This window comes from Apodemus sylvaticus, chromosome 13 (genome assembly GCF_947179515.1).
Source record: "Apodemus sylvaticus chromosome 13, mApoSyl1.1, whole genome shotgun sequence".
NCBI classification, from domain to species: Eukaryota; Metazoa; Chordata; class Mammalia; order Rodentia; family Muridae; genus Apodemus; species Apodemus sylvaticus.
In genome coordinates this window covers 69,471,839-69,493,943 of record NC_067484.1, presented here as the reverse complement: position 1 = coordinate 69,493,943, position 22,105 = coordinate 69,471,839, and the positions used below count along the sequence as shown (strand labels likewise).

At 49.2% G+C, this 22,105-nt stretch overlaps 1 protein-coding gene across 1 annotated transcript; it reads right to left on the bottom strand.

Moving 5' to 3' along the window:
* Positions 1-378: 378 nt before the first annotated feature.
* On the bottom strand, positions 379-10,435 carry Hbegf (heparin binding EGF like growth factor). Its single transcript, XM_052155817.1, has 6 exons — positions 10,109-10,435; positions 9,727-9,900; positions 7,075-7,252; positions 2,132-2,287; positions 1,283-1,373; positions 379-940 (listed from the first exon to the last, which is right to left on the bottom strand). The coding sequence occupies exons 1-5, from the start codon at positions 10,152-10,154 to the stop codon at positions 1,301-1,303; spliced, it is 627 nt and encodes a 208-aa protein (XP_052011777.1). The 5' UTR covers positions 10,155-10,435; the 3' UTR covers positions 379-940; positions 1,283-1,300.
* Between the last annotated feature and the right edge of the window lie 11,670 nt (positions 10,436-22,105).

Sequence of the window (22,105 nt, the reverse complement as noted above, 5' to 3'; positions counted from 1 at the left end):
ACCTTGGGCTTTCAAAACACAAATGGTAGACAAAAATCACCTAGGCAACTGTAGTCCAATCACTGCAGTCCAACTCACAGAGTGGCTCCTCCCAGATTGATCCCTGCGCTCTGACCATACACAACCCACCCTGGGATACTTTGCTCCAGGGACATCTTTTGAAATGTAGACAGACAATAAATTACTACCGATGGGTTACAGGAGCAAATGGGACCCAGCGTGGCATTGAGCCAGATGGCAGAGCTGCAGAGAGGTGGGCCAGGACATTGCCAAAGTAACAGTCTAGGCACTTGAAATATTATTGTTAGATCGTTAAAAACTAAATATATTAACATACATAGAATAAAATAAATATATAATTTAAGAGGCATTTTACAAACAAACAAACAAACAAAAACAACAACAAAACAACAAAATACTTGTTATTTTTTCCCCTCTGGGTAGAAAAGTCCCAAAACTCAAGAGTTCTCGGGCTTGCAGTATTTCACAGTTAGCTCATCAAATCCAGCGTGCTGGAGGGTCCAAAGAGCAGATCCCTTGCGGCTACTTGAACACATGGCTTCTCAACTCTGTTACGCTCTTCCAGTCCATAAACCATTCATCCTTCCTCTCCTTTTTTCCAGTCAAAAATCCTGGAGCATATGGAAACCAGCTGACACTTCGGTCCAGAAGCTTTGTGTTTAAACAAACCAGTGGGTTCAGTGAGGAGGACCAGGAAGGCCTGAAGGGCTCACTTGCTCCTGCTTTCTTCTGATCCGGATCCAAGTGGGCATAGTTTGTTTGGCACTTACAGGCTCTGAGATTTTTGCAGAGCAATTACAGGAGGCCCAGTCGGAGTAGCAACTGGGAATGAATGAAGAAGTCATGGCTGCTGGTGAAGTATTTCTCCTCTGTAGAACTTGTAATGAACCACTGTCTCAGAAGCAGCCTCTGAAGGTTCCTGAAACATCAGAGGAAGGCATTTAAAGCCAGGTCCAATCTTATGAAATGCAAAGAGCATTGGGAAGGGGAGCTGGGGCGGGGGGGGGGGGGGTGGGGTGGGGTGGGGGGGAGGTGGGGGTGGTGGGGGTGGTGCAGCAATCCTGTAACTTAGCTAGAGACCAAGCTCTGAACAAGCCTCACTGAAAACAATTCTGCATTTGGAATTCAGACCGCACAGTAGTAACCTGCCCCCAGCTACCCCTAATCAGGAGAATTCAGCACTCACTGAAGCAGACCCCAGACCCACCCGTGCCTTGGCCCTGTCTCCCCCTGCTACCCAGGACCAAGGATGGAGCCTTACCTTGAGCTCAGGCCCTCCTCAGTGGGAGCTGGCCACGCCCAACTTCACCTTCTCTTCACTTTCCAAGTCATAACCTCCTCGCCTGTGGTACCTGAGGAAAATAAGGGCTGTGAAGAAATGACAACGGGCAGGCCCCACAGACAGCCCTCTCAAGAAACCCCCATGATGGTGATCCATTTCTTGAAAAACCCCAGAGAGTATGGCGGCTCATGAGTCTTTAGCCAGAATTTAGCTTCTCTGAGGGACTCCTACCTCTACCAGCAGAAGATTTAGATATATATTTGTGTATGTATATATATAATCATGTGTTCAGAGACAGTACCTCATAACCCAGACTGGACTAGTATTTCCTATGTAGCTCAGGATGGCTTCACAGCAGGTGTGTACCTGTCATCCCTGACTTTATTTACTTTAGCATTATTTGGTCCTAAAAACATCCTTATAGAGTACAATCAAGGAGAGATTACTATCAACAATATTATCCATGCCTTTACTACCAAACCATGCATTAATGCCAGGAGAAGGAAATGCTTAAGAGGTGCCTCTGGGGGGTGAGTGACCAGGCCACAGGTAGGAAATGAACCCCGTGAGAACAGAGAGACAGAACCTGTATGGCCTGGCCCGGCAATAGTACCCTGGGCTTTAAACCCTGGTCTCATGCCATGTCAGGCAAAATAAATAAATAAATAAATAAAGTAATAGTTTCTAGAATGTACACGATATTGAGGCCAACATCTAGGGATGAAGAGAGGCTCTAAGTCCGAGGAAGAGAAAAAAGTGAGTGACTCAAAAAACAAACAAACAAACAAACAAAAAAAGCCCCGAGCCTGCAAGGCTCCAAACACTCACCTAAACATGAGAAGTCCCACGATGACAAGAAGACAGACAGACGACAGTACTACAGCCACCACAGCCAAGACTGTAGTGTGGTCATATGTATATAGGGGATTCTCCACCGGTAGGGTCAGCCCATGACACCTCTGTCCATGGTAACCAGGGAGGCAGCTAGAATAACAAGAAGAAGATAGAGTTAATGGTGTATGCACCCCCCTCTGCCTTTCTCTCCACCCACCCAGCTCCCAGAGTCCTGCTTCAGGCAGGGAAAAAGTGAGGGAGGCGTGAAGGTCTCTCTTTAGATGTATTCCACGTGGGCCTAATCCATTGCATCTGTACTAAGGTGCTCTGCTCAAGTTACTTAAGAGGCCTTGGGCGTAAGGGCTGATGGGCTGCGAGGAGGGCGACTCAGCATCGCTCCCTCCATCTAGAGAGGCCCTTCAACATTCTGACCCAGAAATAAACCCAGCCTTGCCCATCCGTGCTCCCAGCACGCAGCCCCTCCCCACTGCTGCTCAGACTATTAATAGGCCCTGGCCCTTTGCCAGGAATCATTTTTCCCATTTCCTTCATTTAACTCCTCGCTCCCAACCTGGAAGCTAAACTACACCCTTCGGCCTCCGAATGCTGGTCTCCCCCAGTCTCCTTTATCTCAGAGCACAAAGCAAACAAACCAAGAAAACATCTTCCTGCCCAGCCACCCTGTCACAGCGGGAAAGAATGTCAGAAACAATCCCAGAGCTCTTCTCAGTCCAGAAACAAGTCACGTGACAACCCCCTCCTTCAAACACAAAGCATTTCCTTAAAGCCCTTAGGAAGACGTCCCCTTCCTTTGAGCACCCTTGACATCCTTTGATGTAGAGGGAGCCCCGTGCTAACAGAAAAGTGGCTGGCGTGGCTTGCCTAGATCTCAGTAGAAGGGCAGCAGTTTTGTCATGAACCCTCTAACTTTGCTCACGTACCCCCACATCTGCTCGCCCACTAGCTGGGGTAGGGGGTAGGCTTATCAGCTTGGGGGTGTTAGGCTAGCATCTGCTGAAGGTGGTACCGAGAACCTGTGGCCCTCTGCTCTGGATCAGACCTTCTCTGCAAAGATGTGTGCACCGGGAGCCTCAGAGCCCAGAGGAATCCCTCCTTCCTGCTGGCAGGGCCCTGGGAGGCTCCATGAAGCAGAGCTGTCGACTCTAGCAATGGCACAGGGTCAAGATGGGTGGCACTGCATCCCTGTCCCTCCCTACCTGAGGACTGCCCGGCACCTACTTCTGGGTGCAGAGCAGCATAAAGGTGGGTCAGCTCCACAAAGGCCAGAATATGTCCCTTACCTAGCCTCTTCAGTATGTCTGGCCTCTGAGTCGGAGTCAGGAAAAAATATAACTGACAATATCCCTACCCTTCCAGGACCTAAAGGAAGCTCCTAGGAGCGCTCTGTGTGCACAGAGATAAGGAAGGGGTCAAAGAGATGAAGGGTCAAAGAGATCTGTCAAGTCTCAGAGCTAGGAAGCAGCAAGACCAATAAATAGCAAATAATAAAGGCCTATGAGCTAAGTACTCCTGCACTAGCCGCTGCACAAGGATTATTTTATTTTGCCTCTGGCGTTGAGGTTTGAACTTCAGGCCTTTCCATATCATTTAACATTTAAGGTCAGACCACCTGTGAAGTAGAGCTTACCATCCCCATTTTGAAGAAACCAAGGCTTAACTCCCAATAAATAACGTGCCAAGGTTACAAAGTTAGAGAGTAGTAGAGGCCTGGATTTAACCCAGCAGTCTGGATGACCTCAGCAACTATGCCAGGGGAGGGCAGCTCAATCTGTTCTGCAGTTCCAAACCATCATTCAAACCCCACAGGTAGTTACTCAGATGGTAGAAATAAAACTTGGCCTCAGAGTCCTGCAATTCAGTTATATAATCCCTCCACCACCTCTGTCCTGAGTCAAAGGATAATAATGTAAATGTGCTAATATTACACGACGTCCTCCTCCCGTCTTCAAAGTCTGGCTTCCGCAGGGGAAAAGGCAGGTTGAACACATTCCGGGCATCCCTGGATGCAGGGCAAGATCATGTGTCTGTCCTGCCTCAAGCCAACACACACATCCATCAAACTAGGACATGCTTCTCTCCACGTCTGTGACCCACTTCAGAACTTGCATGGCAACAGAAGCTCCTTCTAGAGGCCAGAGATATCTTCTACATAATCTTATATATCTCCGTATCAACTCCAGGGGGGTGAAGGGAGCATCATTTGATAGGCGGGGCGGGGATCAGAATAAGTGAGTTCCAGACTGGTTCTGCTATTTCTAGCCAGGTGATCTTGGGCAAGTCACATTACTTTTCTAAGCTTTGATTTCCTCGTATTAAGTCAGAAGTAACAAAAGCCTACCTCTCCGGAATATCATGAAAAACCCTGGCCCCATTTATGTGAGTTATTATACAATCAAACCAGAGGGTAAAGCCTGTTTCTCAAGGAACGAGATATTCAAGCCAGATGGAGTCAGGAGAAGGGGCTTCTCTGCACAGGAGCAGTATGCACAGGGCAGCGCCAGGCTTGCCTCTCTTCAGGAGTCCTTCCCTACCCAACTCTTCCCCTAGGTTTGCTCTAGCCACAGGAAATCCTGCAGCCAGTTTCTGGGTCAGCAGTCAGTCAGAAGCCCAAGAAAACTGCTCTTTGAGGGCAACTTTTGGCTGGTGACACAGAAGGATTTTCCTGTTCCTGGTGGCTGTCAAAGGCTGGTTTAGGAGGCCGGTTAGCCTCGTTTGCCACAGCAGCCTGGACACACCCTGGCTGGCAGCTTCTGGGTCTAAAGTAGAGGAGAAGCCACAAAGAGGGACACAGATGTAGGTGCAAAGATATCACATTGCCCCAAACCAGGAGCTCTATGTCACAGAACCCACCGCATGAAGTCTGCCTAGGACACTGACCCAGAGCCTTCTGGACGCTTGCTATATGCTCTTAGAGTCACGAAATCCCAAGGAGTGTTCTAGGACAACAGCTGCCCCCATAAAAGTCTGCTCGGACTCTGTAAGGGCAGGGATAGAGGAGGAAAGCCAACACCCAGTGTGTCCTGGAACATGAAAGGCATGCTGGGATAGGAGTGAGACCCCATGTTCTTCCCATGAACTTATTTAGCTGTTGATCTCATGCAAAAAAACTTCCTGCTTGCTCTCTGTGGTTTCCTCATTTTCCAATTAGAGAAACTTTTGCCCTCCCAGCAGAGGGCTTTTGGAAATCCCAAAGACCATCTCCTTTCATTCCTTCAGACAGAGTAAGTGCTCACCATGCCCGCTGGGCTGAACTTGATTTAAACGCTAACAATGAAAGGCTTCAAAGAAATAATAGCAATAATACCAATATGATTATTATCACTATTCCTAGGGCTAAGAGGTGGCCTTAAGCACACTTCTTGGGTTCTCTGCGCTTACGTCAGGGGAGCCCTGCTGCTTGGCTCATCAATGGAATCCCTGCAAATCCATTTACCAAAACAACTTGAGCCACAAACATCCTGAGACACTGTGGCTAGACAGACTCCTGGCTCTACTTCCTCTTGACTACCCTCAGAGTCACTTTCTCCACCCTGAGTTAATGATGCCATTTTACACATTTAAGACAAGCACTTCCTGTCCTGTCCCAGGACATTGGAAAGGAGCAGACTGAGACTCTACCTCCCCACTCCCCCACCCCCCACCCCCGCTGGCTGTCCTGAAACTTGCTCTGTAGACCAGACTGGTCTCAGGCTCAGAGATCCACCTGCCTCTGCCTCTGAATGCTGGCATTAAAAGCATGAGGGTCTGTGCCATCACCAGCTGGCTGATTCTGCCATTCCTAACCAAGTCTCTCCAATTCAACTCCTGCCTAGGATGCTACAGGAAAGGACACACTGACTGTAAAGGTGGGAATAGATCTGTCCACCAACTGCTAAATACAGGACAGATCTGCTGGGTGTGATTAGATAAAACTAGGGTACTTACGAAAGTTAAAAAGGACCCATGCTAGTCACAGGTGGAAGAGACACCATACAGACAGCTTTTTTTTTTTTTTTTTTTTTGACAGGGGAGGAGGGGAAAGGCATTCTGAGCTGTCCAGAGTCTCTTAGGAAGAGTCACAGGGTTTCAAGAGCCTGTCTCTCTCTTGACAGGGAAGAGAGGGGATGTCTGTAGCCTGATACTGGCTTCAGGCACAGTGGCCACATTTTGCTGCCAGAGAGTATACTACCATCATCCCTGAGGAGTTGCCAAAGTGACCGCTTGCTGGGTTTGGTCTGTGAGAGGATATTGAACCCACAACCCCTCCATCCATACTCTTGACAGGGAGCAGTGATGCTGCAGGCTGGGTGGGGTTCCACTGATAATCTTGCACATACACAAAAAAAGTGTTCTCCAACCCCCTGCTCCTCACAAGCTCGATATCCTCCATGTCTCCCACATCCTCTGCCCCTTGCCTGGGTGAAAGAGTAAGGGGGGGGAGGACCTTCAACTCACTGCACGCTGGTTCTTCTCTGTACAGTCCTGCCATGCCTTAGGATCAAGGCACACCTGCTCGCTCGCCCACAAGTACACACTCGAGAACACGCACCCGCACAACACGTGACTCCAGGCCCCTCCCACGTGCTGTGTTTCCTATCAGCTTTCATTTCCAGAGAAGTGTCCAGGAGCCAAAGCCCTCCTTAACAAGGGCCAGCTCCCGTGGGCATGTGCTCATTTATAGGTCTGCAGGAGGAAATGTCCCGAAGGATGGAGGAGAGTCACAACCCCATGCCACAGGAAATGACATCCTCTTTGGTGGTTGTGGCGGTCGTGGCGGCGGGGGACTTCCGCTGACTAAAACTGTGTCCCTTCCTTTGAACTGCTTCCCAGAGGTTGAAAAGAAACTGGGTGAAATTATGAATTCAAGGAATAGTGACAAACAGAACGTGTGGCTGGCAGTGTGACAATGAGATTTCTTCTGCGAATAGAGCACTTACAGGCAAGAGGGAGCACGGAGATCCTTCACGTATCTGCACTCTCCGTGGATGCAGTAGTCCTTGTACTTCCTCAGGCACGGGTCTCTCTTCTTTCCTAACCCCTTGCCTTTCTTCTTCTTTTTCCCATTCCTTTCTTTGCTTGGGGTGGCCAGGGCTTGTGGCTTGGAGGAAAAAGCCACTGCAGGAAAAAGGATACTCGGTAAGCGTTTCTACTCTGTCCCTTTGAAAAGGTATCTCCAGATATAAGCCAGGCCGAATTCAGACTTCCATTTCACACACCCCAGCATCTGGAACATGGAATTACAGGTGGGTACCCCCAAAAACCGATGAGGACACACATACTCTTTGATCCTGCCTGTAGTCAGAGGCCTGGGAAAACTAAGAACCACCAGAGAGAGAGGAAACTTTTAAGAGGAAATAGAGGTTGGGTTAAGTCCCAAGGAAGAAGGGCTTTGTTCTAAGAAAGCCAGAGTAACTGCAGGTCACAGGGCAAAGCTACCAGCCTGGCATTCACGTGCTCTGCCCGCTCTCTACCCTGTCTGTGATCTCCCACGAGCCCGATTCTATTGTAGCTCTAAGCCTCATTTCCTGGTCCTGTACTCAGTGACCTACTTGCAGGAAGACTGTGTCACAGACAAAAGATGCTTTGGGAGAAGGAAGCTTCCTAGATAAGAGTATCTATAGATTGGGAACCTCTCCTCTGGATTCCCGTTGGTCACAGGGATGTGTTTGGTGCAGAACCTACCTCTGAAACAGAAAATGAGCCATCTCTGATTTAAAAGGCCTTTCTTTCTTGAATTTGGGCAAGATATCTGCCCTGCCCTATGTATGCACTTTAACAATGTATCCACTTTTTCAAACATCCAATTAGATTTATCCCCAAATGTCCTATTTATACCTGGGATAGGGATGGGAGTTACAATATGTACAAAGAACTGTCCAGAAGGAACTGGACCATGACAACCCCCGCCTCTTCTTTCCAGGCTGCAGATAGGGGGAGGGGGTGACTTCTCATCTAGCTGGGACTGGCCATTGGCCCAGGAGTCTGATGCCAGGCTTCCTTGTCCCTGAACCCAATAGCTAAAAGGCACTTACTGTCCATAGCTACAGCTCGAGTCCGGCAGAAAGATGAATATGGTAGGCTACACTAGGGACATAGAATCCACAAGAACACCAGGGCATTTTCATGATGAAAACTGTTAGATCCCAAAAGGCAGGGACTTGCCCCAGGGTACTGCAGAATTAGAATTAGAGCAGCGCTCTCTGGTCCTGTTCCAGGCTCCTTAAACGCTCAGAAGGTGTTGGTGGCCAGTTATCAGGACTCCAAGGAGAGCAAAACAGAACCCAAGGCCATCAGAGAGAGATGCAGAATAAGAGTGACCAGCTAGGCTCCTGCTGAGGAGAGGAGCAGTGAGTCAGGTCGGCGAGGTAAGAGGAGCAGCCATGTGGGTGGGTGGGGGGGGTGAGTCACACCCTGCCCAGCCCTATCCAGCCTAATAGAGAGAGAGCCAGGAGAATCCAGACTGTTGAGCACGTGGGTGACCCCAATGGGCCACTGTGGAGAGGACTCTTGACTTATGCAAAACAGAGAAAGAACCTAGGGGAAGCCTTGTGTGAGGAGGGAGCCGGCGTGGCAAGCAGCAGGTGGGGCTGAGCAGGTGTGTCTCTTTCCAACCAAATATAGTCATTCCGGGGCCCACAGGCCTTGGGGCTGGCTCCGCCTCTGAGAATCACTGCAAGTGTCCAGAGGCAGGGAGGCCCTCGGGTTCTGAACTCTGACCAGTCCCTGTGCTCAGCCCCAGATACAGGTTATAGGATGATACACAGCTCGTTCTTCCTGGAGTCTCCTTAGGGATTGCAGTGGAGTCTACAAGTTTCAGACTCACAGCATTTCAAAACAGTCTCCCGGGGTCCCAACATTCACCATTCATAGCCAGCTGCAAGGGTGCTGGCCTCATCTTCCAAAGCTTAGAGTTCCTCACTGCCCTCTCTCTCTCTGTCTCTCTCTCTCTCCCCCCCCTCTCTCTCTCTTCCTCTCTCTGTCTTTTCCTCTCTCTGTCTCTCTCTGTCTCTCTGTCTCTCTCTCTCTCCCTCTCCCTCTCTCTGTCTCTCTGTCTCTCTCTCTTTCTCTCTCTCTCTCTCTCTCTCTCTCTCTCTCTCTCTCTCTCTCTCTCTCTCTCCTGGGTGGATGAAGGAGTCTGCTGTCACACACTTTCAACATTCCCATCTGTTAACTCTTTTTATATATAATCATCACATATATAATCAACATCAATAGCTCTTAACTTTTGTTTTTGTTTTGTTTTGTTTTGCATAGAAACTCTAGAGAAAGCATCTCTATCAACACCTTCCTTCTACCATCTAGCTTGCCTCAGAGGGCAACCTGCCTCCTTCAGTTTGCTCCAAAATATAAAGTAAGACCCCCCCCCCCCCACACACACACACACACCAGATGAGACCAAGGACAAGAATGACTGCACTGTATTCCAGAACCCCCAACTCCAGTTAGGCCATAAGCTTTCCCTTGAAGTCTTCCATAAACATCCCTTCAGCCCCCCAGGGGTGGGGGGTAGGGGGCAAAAGCATACATTTTAGGCCTGTGTATTCTTCAGCTGCGAACAGCATCTAAGGTTAGGCAGCCTCCACACCCACCTTTGAAAAGGTCCAGATCTGTCCCTTCCAAGTCCTGGACCTCCTGAGCACGATCACCTCCCGTGGGTAGCAGCTGGTTTGTGGATCCAGTGGGAGGGTCGGGGTTGCTGGTTGCTGCCGCCAGACCTCTCCGAAGCCGCTCCAGACTGTCACCGGTCACCAACGCAGACAACACTGGACAAGAGAAGAGAGGAGGCCGCGATAAGACCCTTTGCCTAGACCCCGCTCTACCACGCCATCGAGATCCACGCCCGCCCTTCAGGGCGCACGGGCCCCACCAAGTGGCCCGCTCGGCGGGTGGGGGGCGCCGCGGCGACCTTCCCACGTGTCCCCCGCACGGCGACCACCCCGCCCCCGACCTCGGGAGACATGAGCTTCTTACCCGCGGCCAGAAAGAGCTTCAGCATCACCGACGGCAGCAGCTTCATGGTCCCGAGCCTGGCGGAGACGGGGAGGCAGCGATCACTTTGGATGCGGCGGCCGCTGGACGCCTGCACCGGGGCCAGGCGGCGGAGGACAGCGAGGTTCCACTAGGCACCGTCCGCTGCCTGCTTCTGGGTGAGATCCTGTCTGGAAACCTTGCGGCCGCGGTTAGTCTGTCTGTTCAGAGTCGGTCCGCACGTCCGCTCCAGCCCTTGAAGGTCCGTCAGGCCGACCAGCCGCGTGCAGCTCCCCGGGCAGACTGAGCGCTCGCTCGCAGCGCGCAGCCAGGAATAAGGCTCCGGGGAAGGAGTGGGAGCCCCGCCCCGCCCGGCGCCGCCCCCTCCCCTCCCCCCTCCCGCGCCGGGAAGCCAGCCCGGCTGGAGGCGCCGACAGCGCTGCTCCGGACTAGGCGGTCGCGGCGGGAGGACCGGGAGACTCTCACATTTTTTGGGACCAGGCCAGAGCAACCGTGACTGGAGTGTGGGCGTAAGGCGAATGACCAGCAGGTGGCGAAGCCGGGATCCTACCTTTCCTCTGACGCGGGTCTCGGTGAAGCCCATCGAAAGGTGATGTGAGAGCTGTTCCTGGCCTCTGCCCCTGCATCTTTGACAAGTCCCCGCTCCACACTAGGTATCTGCACTCAGAAGATAACCAAGCAGTAAATAATAGTTCGTTTATCGTTTAAAAATTAGAAACACGAATGCCAGCTGGTCTCCTGAGGGCAAAGTGACCAGACACGAAGTTGGAATCATTTGATGCCTATCCAGCAACAGCAAAGGAAGTTAGGAGTGGTTTCCACTGCTTTCCCCCCAGGGGACATAGTCTACTTTAGGATTTCTGAGCTATGCGATATAGTTCCCAGGCTTTTGCAATCAGAGAGACACAGATTATAAAACAAGTCCCATACTTTTCCTTGGATATTAAGACCACTCTCTCACACATAAGCTCTCCTCTCAAAGGACCCAACCAGTTAAACCTCGACAAGTGTGTGCGACCTGTGCCAGATTGATGTCTTTCTTTTCCAACTGTTGTATTTTTACGAGGGGGGGGGGTCGTCTGGAGTCAATGTCCCGACTCAAATAATGACTCCCTCAATAAGTATTTCAGCTCCCAGGGACGTGCTGGGCAGGGAGTTTGACACAGGGCTGGGTTGGCATTCAGAGCCTTCAAATTGTGCCAGACAGAGAGCACTTTGCCTGATTCAGCCATGTGTAGGGATAAAAACAGGCCTACTATTTATACACCGTCTATCCCACTCTTTCTCCCCACCCCCCACTTTCTCAGGGGTCAGTCTGGCTTCCCCCTCTTCATTCTCCACAGCTTCACTCCCAGGCCTAGGTGTCCGCAGTGCAGTCTCTACAGACTTGGATTACCGCTCACTGTGGAAACTTGGATGAGATAATTGATTCTATTTTTCTTTTTTCTTTTTGGAAGAAGGTGAGTTTGTTTGATTTTATGTGTATGGGTGTTTGCCTGCTTGTACGTCTGTGTCCAGCATGACTGCCCGGTGCCCACAGAGGTCAGAAGAGGGCATCAGATTCCCTGGCACTGAAGTTACAGATGGTTGTGAGCCCCTGCGTGGGTGCAGGGACTCAAACCCGGCTTCTCTGGAGGAGCAGCCGGTGCTCCCAACAGCTGAGCCATATCTCTAGTCCCTAAGACAATTGATTTTACTGAGCCTCAGTTTCTACATCTCTCTAATGGGAATAACAGTAGTCATTCTAACCGTGCCTGCTGTGCAGAAAGCTTTTTGGGGACTGAATGAGGAAACAAATATAAAGCAGAAAGTGCAGTGTCCTGGTATAAGCTCTTGCTAAGTTTGGCCTAATGTTGCTATTGCTGTAATCACTAGACGTCCAGCCTTGGATACCATTTTCTCTCCCGTCCCTAGGCACCTAGGCTGGCCAGGTGTCAGGGTCCAATTGTGTCGTCAACTTGCTCTCAGACAGGACTCTTACTTGTCACCTATTTGGCCAAAAGCCACGTTGGTATTTCTCTGGTTGCTCAGTATTGAGCCCCGGACCTCGGTACTTGGCCACCACCCCAGCCACACCTCACCTCCTCCAGCAGGTGTTTAATCTTAAAACTGAAGCCTTAAAGGGGTCAGGGCTCTCCTCAGGGAAGGGTGGAGGGAGACACTTCCTGACACATGACCAAATCACTCCCCTTTCCCGCCTCCCACCCTTCACACCCTGCTCTCCTGTCCTAGCCTGCTTCTTCCTTCCTATGCTAGGTCCTTCCGCCTCAGCACCACGTCAGCTCAGCCTTGCCGGGGCAACTCCTGGTTTTCATCACACCTGGGAGCCTCGCCCTACCCAGGTCTGCGTGTCAGGTTTTACGAGGAAGGGCCTGGAGAAAAGAAAGGTGAAAGACCTGAAATGTATTTAGGATAGTCACTTCCCTTCCCAGAACTGCAGAGAACCTGGGACCGAAAGACTAAGCAAAAGAAAACAAAATTATTGGCTGGGGAATGTGGCTGAGTGGTAGAGAGTTTGCCTAACATGTGCAAAGCCCTGGGTTCCACCTTTAGTGTCTCAAATAAGAGAGAGAGAGAAAAAAATTAAAACTATCACCACCACCAGCAGCATCACCAACACCACCACCAACACCAACAGCACCATCACCATCACTACCAATACCACCATCACTGCCACCGCCACCGTAATCATCACCATCACCACCATCAGCACCAGCACCACCACCATCAGCCCCCCCTTGCTTACAAATGAAAATGATTGAATGTGTATAATTGCTATATTGAGGCTAAGAATGTATTTCTGTGATAAGAGTGCTTCCTCAGCATGTGGTCCCCATGGATGTGAACCCCAGCACCATGAGAAAGAGGGAGGGGGGACAGAAAGGAAAGAAACAGCGTGTCTAAGAAACTTTGCACTTGTTTTCTGGCCATTGAAATCCCGGCAGCAGAGGGTAGGTTAGACGTTGGACGTGGGAGAAACAACAGCTTCGTAGAAAGAACCTCAGGCTGTCTACAGTTCAGCAGAGACGTTCTGGTGACTGCATGTCCATCGCTGCTTGACAAGAAAGTCTGTATCTTTGTGGAATGGGACCCACTGTTAGGAAAATCCTTATGCTTGATCCTAGCACCTAGAAGGTAGAGGGAATAGGGTCATAAGTTCAAGGCTATCCTCATTAATATATTGACTTTGAGTCCTATCTGGACTACCTAAGGATAGATCTCAAAAAAACGAACATCTCAATCATAATGCATCCTCGAGTGGCCCCACTAGTGGGCTTATTCCCTAGACACTCGCAGCTACGCTGTCAGAGTAAGTGTGTGCTGTGGGGAGAGACCTCAAGAGCCTGGTAGAAGAGCATGTGTTCTGGTGCCCCTCCTCACACCTTAGACTTGATGATGGATTAACAAAGCCTTTTCTGAAAAGACGATGGGCAGGCGGAGGCCTGGGTGAGAAGAAAGCAAATTTGTGATCGTTTGTGGCAGAGCGTTCGGAGTCTCGCCGGTAGTGCAAAGGGTAGGTTGTAGAAACTAGCTTATTGCTAGGGTAGCAGGAAGACCAGACAGGGAGCAAGTAAAACGACCAGGGGACAAGATGAGGGCAGAGGACTGAGGACAATCAAAGGAGATAAGGATGGGAAATCGGAGTTGTGTAAGATTGGTCCATATGGCGTGTTCCTCTACCTGCTCTGGCTGTCACGAGCCAAGGACTCACTCCTAGGTAGCGCTCCAATGGGCAAGTCTGCTGTCCTCAGCTATTGACTGAGCATGAGCAAACCGAGGCTGCTCTGACTAGCCATGTGCTATAGTGAGTCAAACGGAGCTAATGTAGAGCAGAACCCGTGGCATCCTGTTTCCCAGCTCAGGCCAGGTTCCTGGGCGGCTGGAAAGGCGGGCTCCGAGGTCTGCTGACTCACTGCTAAAGCACCCAGTTTTGATTTGAAGGGAACTCTTGCACACGCCAGTGTGAAGGAGCGGGGAGGGGAGTCCTACAAGGAGTGGGGGTTGGGGAGCTGGGGCACTCGGAGAGGGACCTTCCATGACCCTTTCCTTTCCTCTCTGCATCTGCTACACATACCTGTAAATGGGTTCCTCCAAACCTGCCTGTGCATCAGAATCACCAGGAAACACAGTAAAGATAAAAAGGCCCAGCCAGGACTGGAGAGATGGCTCAGTGGTTAAGAGCAGCCAGGTGGTGGTGGCGCACACCTGTAATCCCAGCACTCTGAGAGGCAGAGGCAGGTGTATTTCTGAGTTCAAGGACAGCCAGGGCTATACAGAGAAACCTATCTCGAAAAAGCCAAATCCAAAAAACAAAAACAACAACAACAACAAAATTAATTAATTAATTAATTAAAAAAAAAAGCACTGACTGCTCTTTCAGAGGTCCTGAGTTCAATTCCCAGCAACCACATGGTGGCTCACAACCATCTGTAATGGGATATGATGCCCTCTTCTGGTGGGTCTGAAGACAGCAACAGCAACAGTGTACTCACATACACGAAATAAATATTAAAAAAAAAAAAAAAAGGTCCAGCCAGATGTGGCAGTGCACACCTTTGGTTCCATCACTTGAAGGCAGAGGCAGGTAGATATCTGTGTTTGAGGTCAACACGGTCTACAGAGAGAGCTCCGGGACAGCTAGAACTACAGAGAGAAACCCTGTTCTGAGAAACAAAACAAACAAATAAAAAAGAACCCAAACTCCAGGTTGGGAGTGTAGCTCATTGGAAGTTCACATGCCTAGCATGTACAGGACCCCATACTATAAACCCAACCCACCAACCAACCAAATAAACAAACAAACAAGGGGTTATGTAAGTCAGGCATAGTGATATATGCATATAATCTCAGCACTTCAGACCAAGACAGAATTATCAAGATTTTGAGGAAGGCAAGGGGTATGTGAGACACTGTCTCAGACCGAAAGACCGACTGATAGACCGACCAACAGACAAACAGACAACAAAACCAGAAACCCTTTGGAATTGGAACCTCCGGGGTAGGAGCAGAGGGAATCTGATATGTGTTCGTGTGCATTAAATATGCTAGTATCATTTACCCTTATTTTAAAGAGTTAGAGCTCAAAGATGTGCGGAACAGCCCAAGGTCAACCGGCTAGGATATCTAGCTCAGGATACCTGAGAAGACAGCAGCTTCCATCCCTTTTGCCTCTACACACAATAACATCAGCAGCTTTGCTGAGGGAGTCCTGGAGCAGTGCGACTATAGTCGCCACTGCCTAACTGGGCTGAACTGAGCGGTGGCTTGGACGAGGGCAGCAGAGTCTAGTGAAATGGATGCAAGCAGGAATCGGGCAGTTGTGAGTTCAAATTTTCACGATTCTTTGTAGCTGCTGTTTGTTTGGGTTTCGTTTTCGGCTTTCTTGTTACATTTATTTTTTCTGCTTCACTTGTTAGTTGTGTGAAGTCCTTCCCTCCTCCACGTGGGTCCTAGATACCAGACTCAGGCCATCGGGTTTGGCAGCGGACAGACGCCCTCACCTGACAAGCCATCTCCCAAGCCCCTTTGCGCTCCTTTCTAACCTGCAGCAAGTCATTCAGTGTCTTCTTCTATGTAACGTATACATCTGAAACAGGGCAAGGACAGCAACTACCACAGGGCTCTTGTGGTGAATAAATCAGATCATGTGTATAGATATGAACAGACTATGGTGACTGACATACAGTAGGTGGTTACTGTAGGCAGATAGCTGCTGCTACGAACAAACTCAGTTCCTCCTTTTCTTCCTCCCTTTTTCTTCCCAAAGGGAGGATTTGATCCACATCCACTCACTCAACGTGCCCTGTGCCTTGCCTCGCTTTGAGCCCTCGGTTGCTCACTGGAAATGATAAAGGGTTAAAACAGTCTCCTGTCTATGGCCTGGGAGAGGAATCATGCTTTTTGTTAAAAAAAAAAAAAAAAAAAATCTTGCCATGCTGCTATCAAAAAGGTTTACTGAGGCAGTTCTGTGACTATCGAGAATAGTAATCTGAAAATACTACTTTATCCTGGACCAGCCTTTCCCCGGAGATGGAGTTCCAGCGATGGCTTCGCATTATATTGAGGTAGGAAATCTAGAGAGGTTGGGGAACCTCAACCTAAGAACAGCAGCTCTGGCTCAGCGCTCACTTGTCCAGAAGCTTGTGGGCAGAGGATTTGGAAGTGCATGCTAAGCAGCCCCGGGGCTCTGCAGTGTGGGGGACAGTGATTCCGGAGGGCACCTCTTCTAGGGGATGCTTTAGCAGTCAAGAGGTTGGAATCACTCAAACTCAAGGTCAGGCTGAAGGGTCACTGTTCCCTGTCTTGGCACGGATTCTCCTATCCCATCGGAATCAGCTGGTCAAGCAATTTTAGAATGTTCTGAATTTTTAAATGTTGGAGTCTGGCCTGTCTTTGGGGTCCCTTGCACCTCTTTATGCTGTCCTGAGGCATCTGGTAATGAGTACTCTACACACACCTGGCCATAGATGTGTTCTGGCATCTGACCCGGGGCCAGGATTTGAATATGCTAGATAGAAATGGAGGTGGTAGGGAGAAAGAGGCTTTGGTAGACATGTCCAGAAATCCACGATGCTCAGCCAGGAAAGGACATTTATAATATTCCCCATCCCCTCCCGTCCGTTTCTATTTCCGACGGCATTTCTGTGACTTTATCTGTCAGCCATTCCCTGACACAGATGGCTTTCTGCTGGCAGAAAGGGAGCAAAAGATTCCTCCTCCTTCAAACAACCCATCCCCCTCCTCAGTAGATTCCTCATGTAGGAAAAATGAGGGGTTCAAACAACCACGCCGCGTCCAGGCATTGCCCACAGAGGTCCATCGTGTGTTATTTTCTGTCAGGTGCTTCCAAAGACTTGCTGAGACAATCTCTGGAGTGCGTACAGTGGCCAGTCGACTGGCATGATAGCTTTCATCTGGGAATCAGCCTCTATGCTTGTAAGTAGTGAGGACAATAATCTGCTTACTGTGTTCTTGGGACAATGGAAGGAGACAGTTTCTGGAGTGCTGCTTAGGAAAACTCAGAGCTCCGTGTGAATAAGTCAATACTCTTGTTAATTTTTCCAATGCTTAACCTTAGAATGCAGTCAGACCGTACTCTGTGCCAGAAGTGTGTATGTTCAGTTCCTCATTGGTATGCAGTTACAGGGCAGGCAGCAGTTTAACAATTTAACAGCCATTTACAGCAACGGCTGGTCTAAGACAATGGTTTAGGAAGGAAGAGATGCTGCCCCCTACAGGACACTCTAGGAAATTAAGGGAGAGGGGTTTTTTGTTTGTTTGTTTGTTTTTAAGAAGGAATCTGTGAAAAAGAGGGGGTCAGGTCTACACAGCCATGGTATAGTGATGTACAAGTATACTGTAATCTCAGCACATGCAAGGGGGAGGCAGACAGATCTCTGTTGAGTTCAAAGCCATCCTGATCTTCACAGTGAATCCCGGCCTGGGCAAGAGTACATAGTGAAATCTGTCTAACCAACCAACCAAACAAACAAAAAATGGGAGCCCTCAGCCCTGAATGGGATGTCTAGAGCATATGTCCCCCCCAAGGCTCAGGACCGATGCAGAAGAGGGGCCATAAAGATTGGTAAGGGCCAGGGGCTATAAATGACTTCAAGGCAACAATGTTTTCTAGACGTAACAGGACACATACATATATGAACTTGGTAATTTTGAAAGAACACACAGAACCTGTGTAATCTCAAGCCAGACAAAATCCCAGCATAGAGGAGAGGAGGTGGGCACCAGGTCCCGGCCGTAGCTGAGGAGTTTTGGGTGTCTGGGGGGTTCTGGGAAAGGGAGTGTCTGTTTTCTCTAATGCTGTGACACCTGGCATATCTAGGGCAGACCCCAAGCCCAGAGTGATTAATAGATCAACACAAATGGACATGTTCAAAAAAAGAGACAGACAAGAAAGTTGGGTAGGTGGGGATGTTAGGGAAGGCCTGGAAGGAGGTGAGGGAGAGGGGAGGGGAGTAAATATGAGCAAAATACATTGTATGGAAATTCTCAAAGAATGAAAAATTACAAAAAAAAAATCCCCAAACCAACCCCACCCCAACAAACAAACAAAAGCAAAACAAAAAGAAAGGGCTGGAGAGATGTCTCAGTGGTTAAGGGCACTGGCTGTTCTTCAAGAGGCCTGGGTTTAATTCCCAGCACCCACATGGCAGCTCACGACTGTCTATGATTCTAGTGCCGGAGGATCTAGTATTGTCTTCTGGCCTACAAGGGCACTGCATGAACAGTGCATACTCATGCAAAAAGAGAAAAAAAATTCTGAAAATGCATAAAATAGGAAATAACTGCATTGCTGTGCATTTAGTTCCTCTTTTAAACTCCAGCTGGAGTCTTCTTGCATGAGAACCTGACTACTTGATCTCGAACGCATTTCTACCGTATACAGAATACAAAGAGTTTTCCTTAAGCTTTTCCAGGAAGGACATTAGAATGGAGTGTTCATGTTGGTGATGCTCGCCTTCGCCAGGGCTCATAGCTGTCACATTCCTTAAGAAGCCCGTGTGAATGTATGCAATGCCATTTCTAGAATAGTCTTGACTGAAGGATTTGCACATTGAAATGGTTTTTGCTTTGAGATGAGGGGTGTCTTGCTATCATGCCCAGGCTGATCTTGAACTCCTGGCCTCAAGCATTCCTTTTGCCTCTACCTCTGGGTAGCTGGAAATAAAGATGTTCCAATGTGGGCTGGAGAGGTGGCTCAGTGGTTAGGAGTGCCAACTGCTCTTCCAGAAGTCCTGAGTTCAATTCCCAGCAACCACATGGTGGTTCATGACCATCTGTAATTGGATCTGATGCCATCTTCTGGTGTGTCTGAAGACAGAGACAGCGTACCCATATATACGAAATAAATATGGCTGGAGCAAGTGGGGCTAGAAAAACTAAAAAGAAATAAAAAGTAGAAAATAAAGGAAGGAAGGAAGGAAGGAAGAAAGAGAGAGAGAGAGAGAGAGAGAGAGAGAGAGAGAGAGAGAGAGAGAGAGAGAGAGAGAAAGAAAGAAAGAAAGAAAGAAAGAAAGAAAGAAAGAAAGAAAGAAAGAAAGAAAGAAAGAGAAAAAAAGATGGATTTCTGAGTTTGAGGCTAGCCTAGCATTCAGAGTGAGTTCCAGGACAGTTGGGGCTATATTGAGAAACCCTGTCTTGAAAAAGAGAGAGAGAGAGAGAGAGAGAGAGAGAGAGAGAGAGAGAGAGAGAGATTCCAATGTGCCTGCCTCCAGGTGTTGATTTTGTTTTGAGACTAAATGTACAGGTGGAGTATTATCTTTGAACTTCATTTCCAGGATAGTAAAAGAGTGTTAACAGATTTTACAAAAATAAAGTATGAAAAAAAAATTCAAGATAGAGGTTCTCTGTAACAGATTCCTGAATGTCCTAGAATTAGCTCTATAGAACAGACTGGCTTTGAACTCATAGCAATCTTCCTGCCTCTGCCTCTGCCTCCTGGGGTTAAAGGCATGTGGTCAGCCTGGCTTTTTTGTTTATTTGTTTGTTTGTTTTGAGACAGGGTTTCATGTGTTATAAGGTGGCTCCAAAGATGATTTTGAAGTTGTAAATTTCCTGCTCCCAAACGCTGCGACTGTAGGCATGCACCGCCAATCCAGTTTATTCAGTGGTGAGGATTGAAAACAAAACTTCACACACGCTAGGACAAGGACGACAACGACACTCACACACACACACACACACACACACACAGGACCCCTTCCCTATGACAGCCTTTCATAGCTTGCTCAAGAAGATGTGTATCTTGCTTTGTTTCCATGAAAGAAAGCTGAGACAATGAGGCAAGGCCCTTCATCAAGAACATGCAAGAACTGTGGCAGCACCAGGAGAACCAGGCCTTTGCACTCCAGGACAGCTTCTTAGACACAGCATGCCTTCCCCGGGCCTGGCTAGAAGACCAAAGGCTGCCCCGGGTTCCTAGGCAGCTAACCTGCCATGCTCTGAGCGCCCAGGCTCAGAGGTTGAAATGAGGTCCAGGGAGCAGGTATGGTGGCTTCAGTGATTTTAAAGCACTCTTGGATCGAGGCCACAGAGACGGTTAAGGACAGACCTTCCGACCTTTGGCAGAAGTGATAGAGGGGAGTCTGCATGTGTGTCTGGGGTTATTCATGCCAAACTCATGATTCTATCCCTTCAAGTTTTCTTGAGTCATTTGCCCCCCAAGGTTCGGACACATTCTTGAAGGAATGGTCACCGGGATTCAGTCCTTAGGCCAGTTTCTGCTCCTCTGGGGACTGAAACCACCTCTCCCCTCCACACAGGTAACATGTGACTCCTCCCTCTGCCTTGGACCAGCCTCCTAAAACCAGGAGACACCTTAATCCTGGTTCTAATAAGCGGTTCAATTCCTATTCAGACGAACCCTATTGTCCTTTCCTTTCCTGTCCTTAGTTGCTCCTCCACGCGTCATCCCTCGGGGCCAGTCTGCCTTGGACCAGGCCTAGGCAGAGATTCAAATACTCCCCCCTGCCATCTTGCCTTTTCCTGAGCTCTGGCAGAAAAACAAAACAAAACAAAACAAAACAAAACAAAAAACGTAACCGCTTGGTCTTAGGGAGCGGCTCTAGCGATTCAGGCCGTGGGGAGCAGCGCCACCGTGTGGCCACCAGAAGAAGCGCGGCTCTTGGCCCAACCCCTTCCTTTCTATGCGTTCATGGATCAAGAATTTATTGAGAGCCACTCTGTGCCAGGCTCAGGGGCCAAGTCAAGTAAGATACCGCCTCAAGGGTTGTACAGATGTGTATAGTGATGCAGGCAATAAACCATAAACAAAAAATAAATAAGGTTACTAGTAGTGATAACTGCTAGGTAAGAAAACAAAACAGAGCCGGGCAGTGGTGGCGCACGCCTGTAATCCCAGCACTTGGGAGGCAGAGGCAGGCAGATTTCTGAGTTTGAGGCCAGCCTGGTCTACAGCCTGAGTTCAGGACAGCCAGGGCTATACAGAGAAACCCTGTCTCTAAAAACCAAAAAAAAAAAAAAACCAAAAATGTCATAGAATGAGTGCAGAGGAAAGGTTCCTTGAGTAAAACCATATTTGAGATGGGACCTGGGTGTGAGGATCCAGGAGTTGAAGTCCCAGGGAGAACAGTTCCTTGCAGACAATAGGCATCAGGCCTTTTCCATTACATAGAAGGGGGGCTGAGAGCTAGAGGGTAGGGGGTTAGAAGGAAGGCAGCAGAGGAAGGTGGAGATGTGTTCAGGAGGTGAGGTGGTGCTGTCACCAGCAGAAAAAGATACCAGCTAGGCAGCCTGAAGCGTTCCCCTAAATACTCAGGTCCTCTATGCAGGGAGACTGTGTGCTGATGTCTTCCTTTTTCTTATCCATGGATTTTGTCTTGGAGGAGGAGACCTTTTGTAGTCTTCCAGCTGGAGAAGGGGGTGCTCTTATATGCTAGTCAGAAGGGGGTTGGACTCGAGGTATAGCTCATTAGTGTGTGTGTGTGTGTGTGTGTGTGTGTGGCAGAGGGAGAGGGAGAAGTAGGAGAGGGAGAGGAGGGGGGGAGGGAAAGGGAGAGGGAGAGGGAGAAGGAGAGGTAGAGACTTTATTTAGTGCTCCAGCCTCCCAAGCAGCTGAGATTACAAACCTGTACCACCAGGGTCAGGTTAGAGAGAGAGAGAGAGAGCGTGTGTGTGTGTGTGCGTGTGCGTGTGCGTGTGTGTGTGTGTGTGTGTGTGTTTATATGAGTGCTTTGCCTACATACATGTCTGTCCATCATGTGTGTGCCTTGCACCTGAGAAGACCAGAGGAAGGGGCATCATATCCCTAGCAACTAGAGTCACGGATGGTTGTGAGCCACCATGTGGGAGCTGGGAATCAACCTGGGACTTCTGAAAGAGCAGTAAACGTTCTTAACCACCGCGCCATCTCTCTAAACACACACACATATATATATATATTGGTTTTTCGAGACAGGGTTTCTCTGTGTAGCCCTGGCTGTCCTGGAACTCACTCTGTAG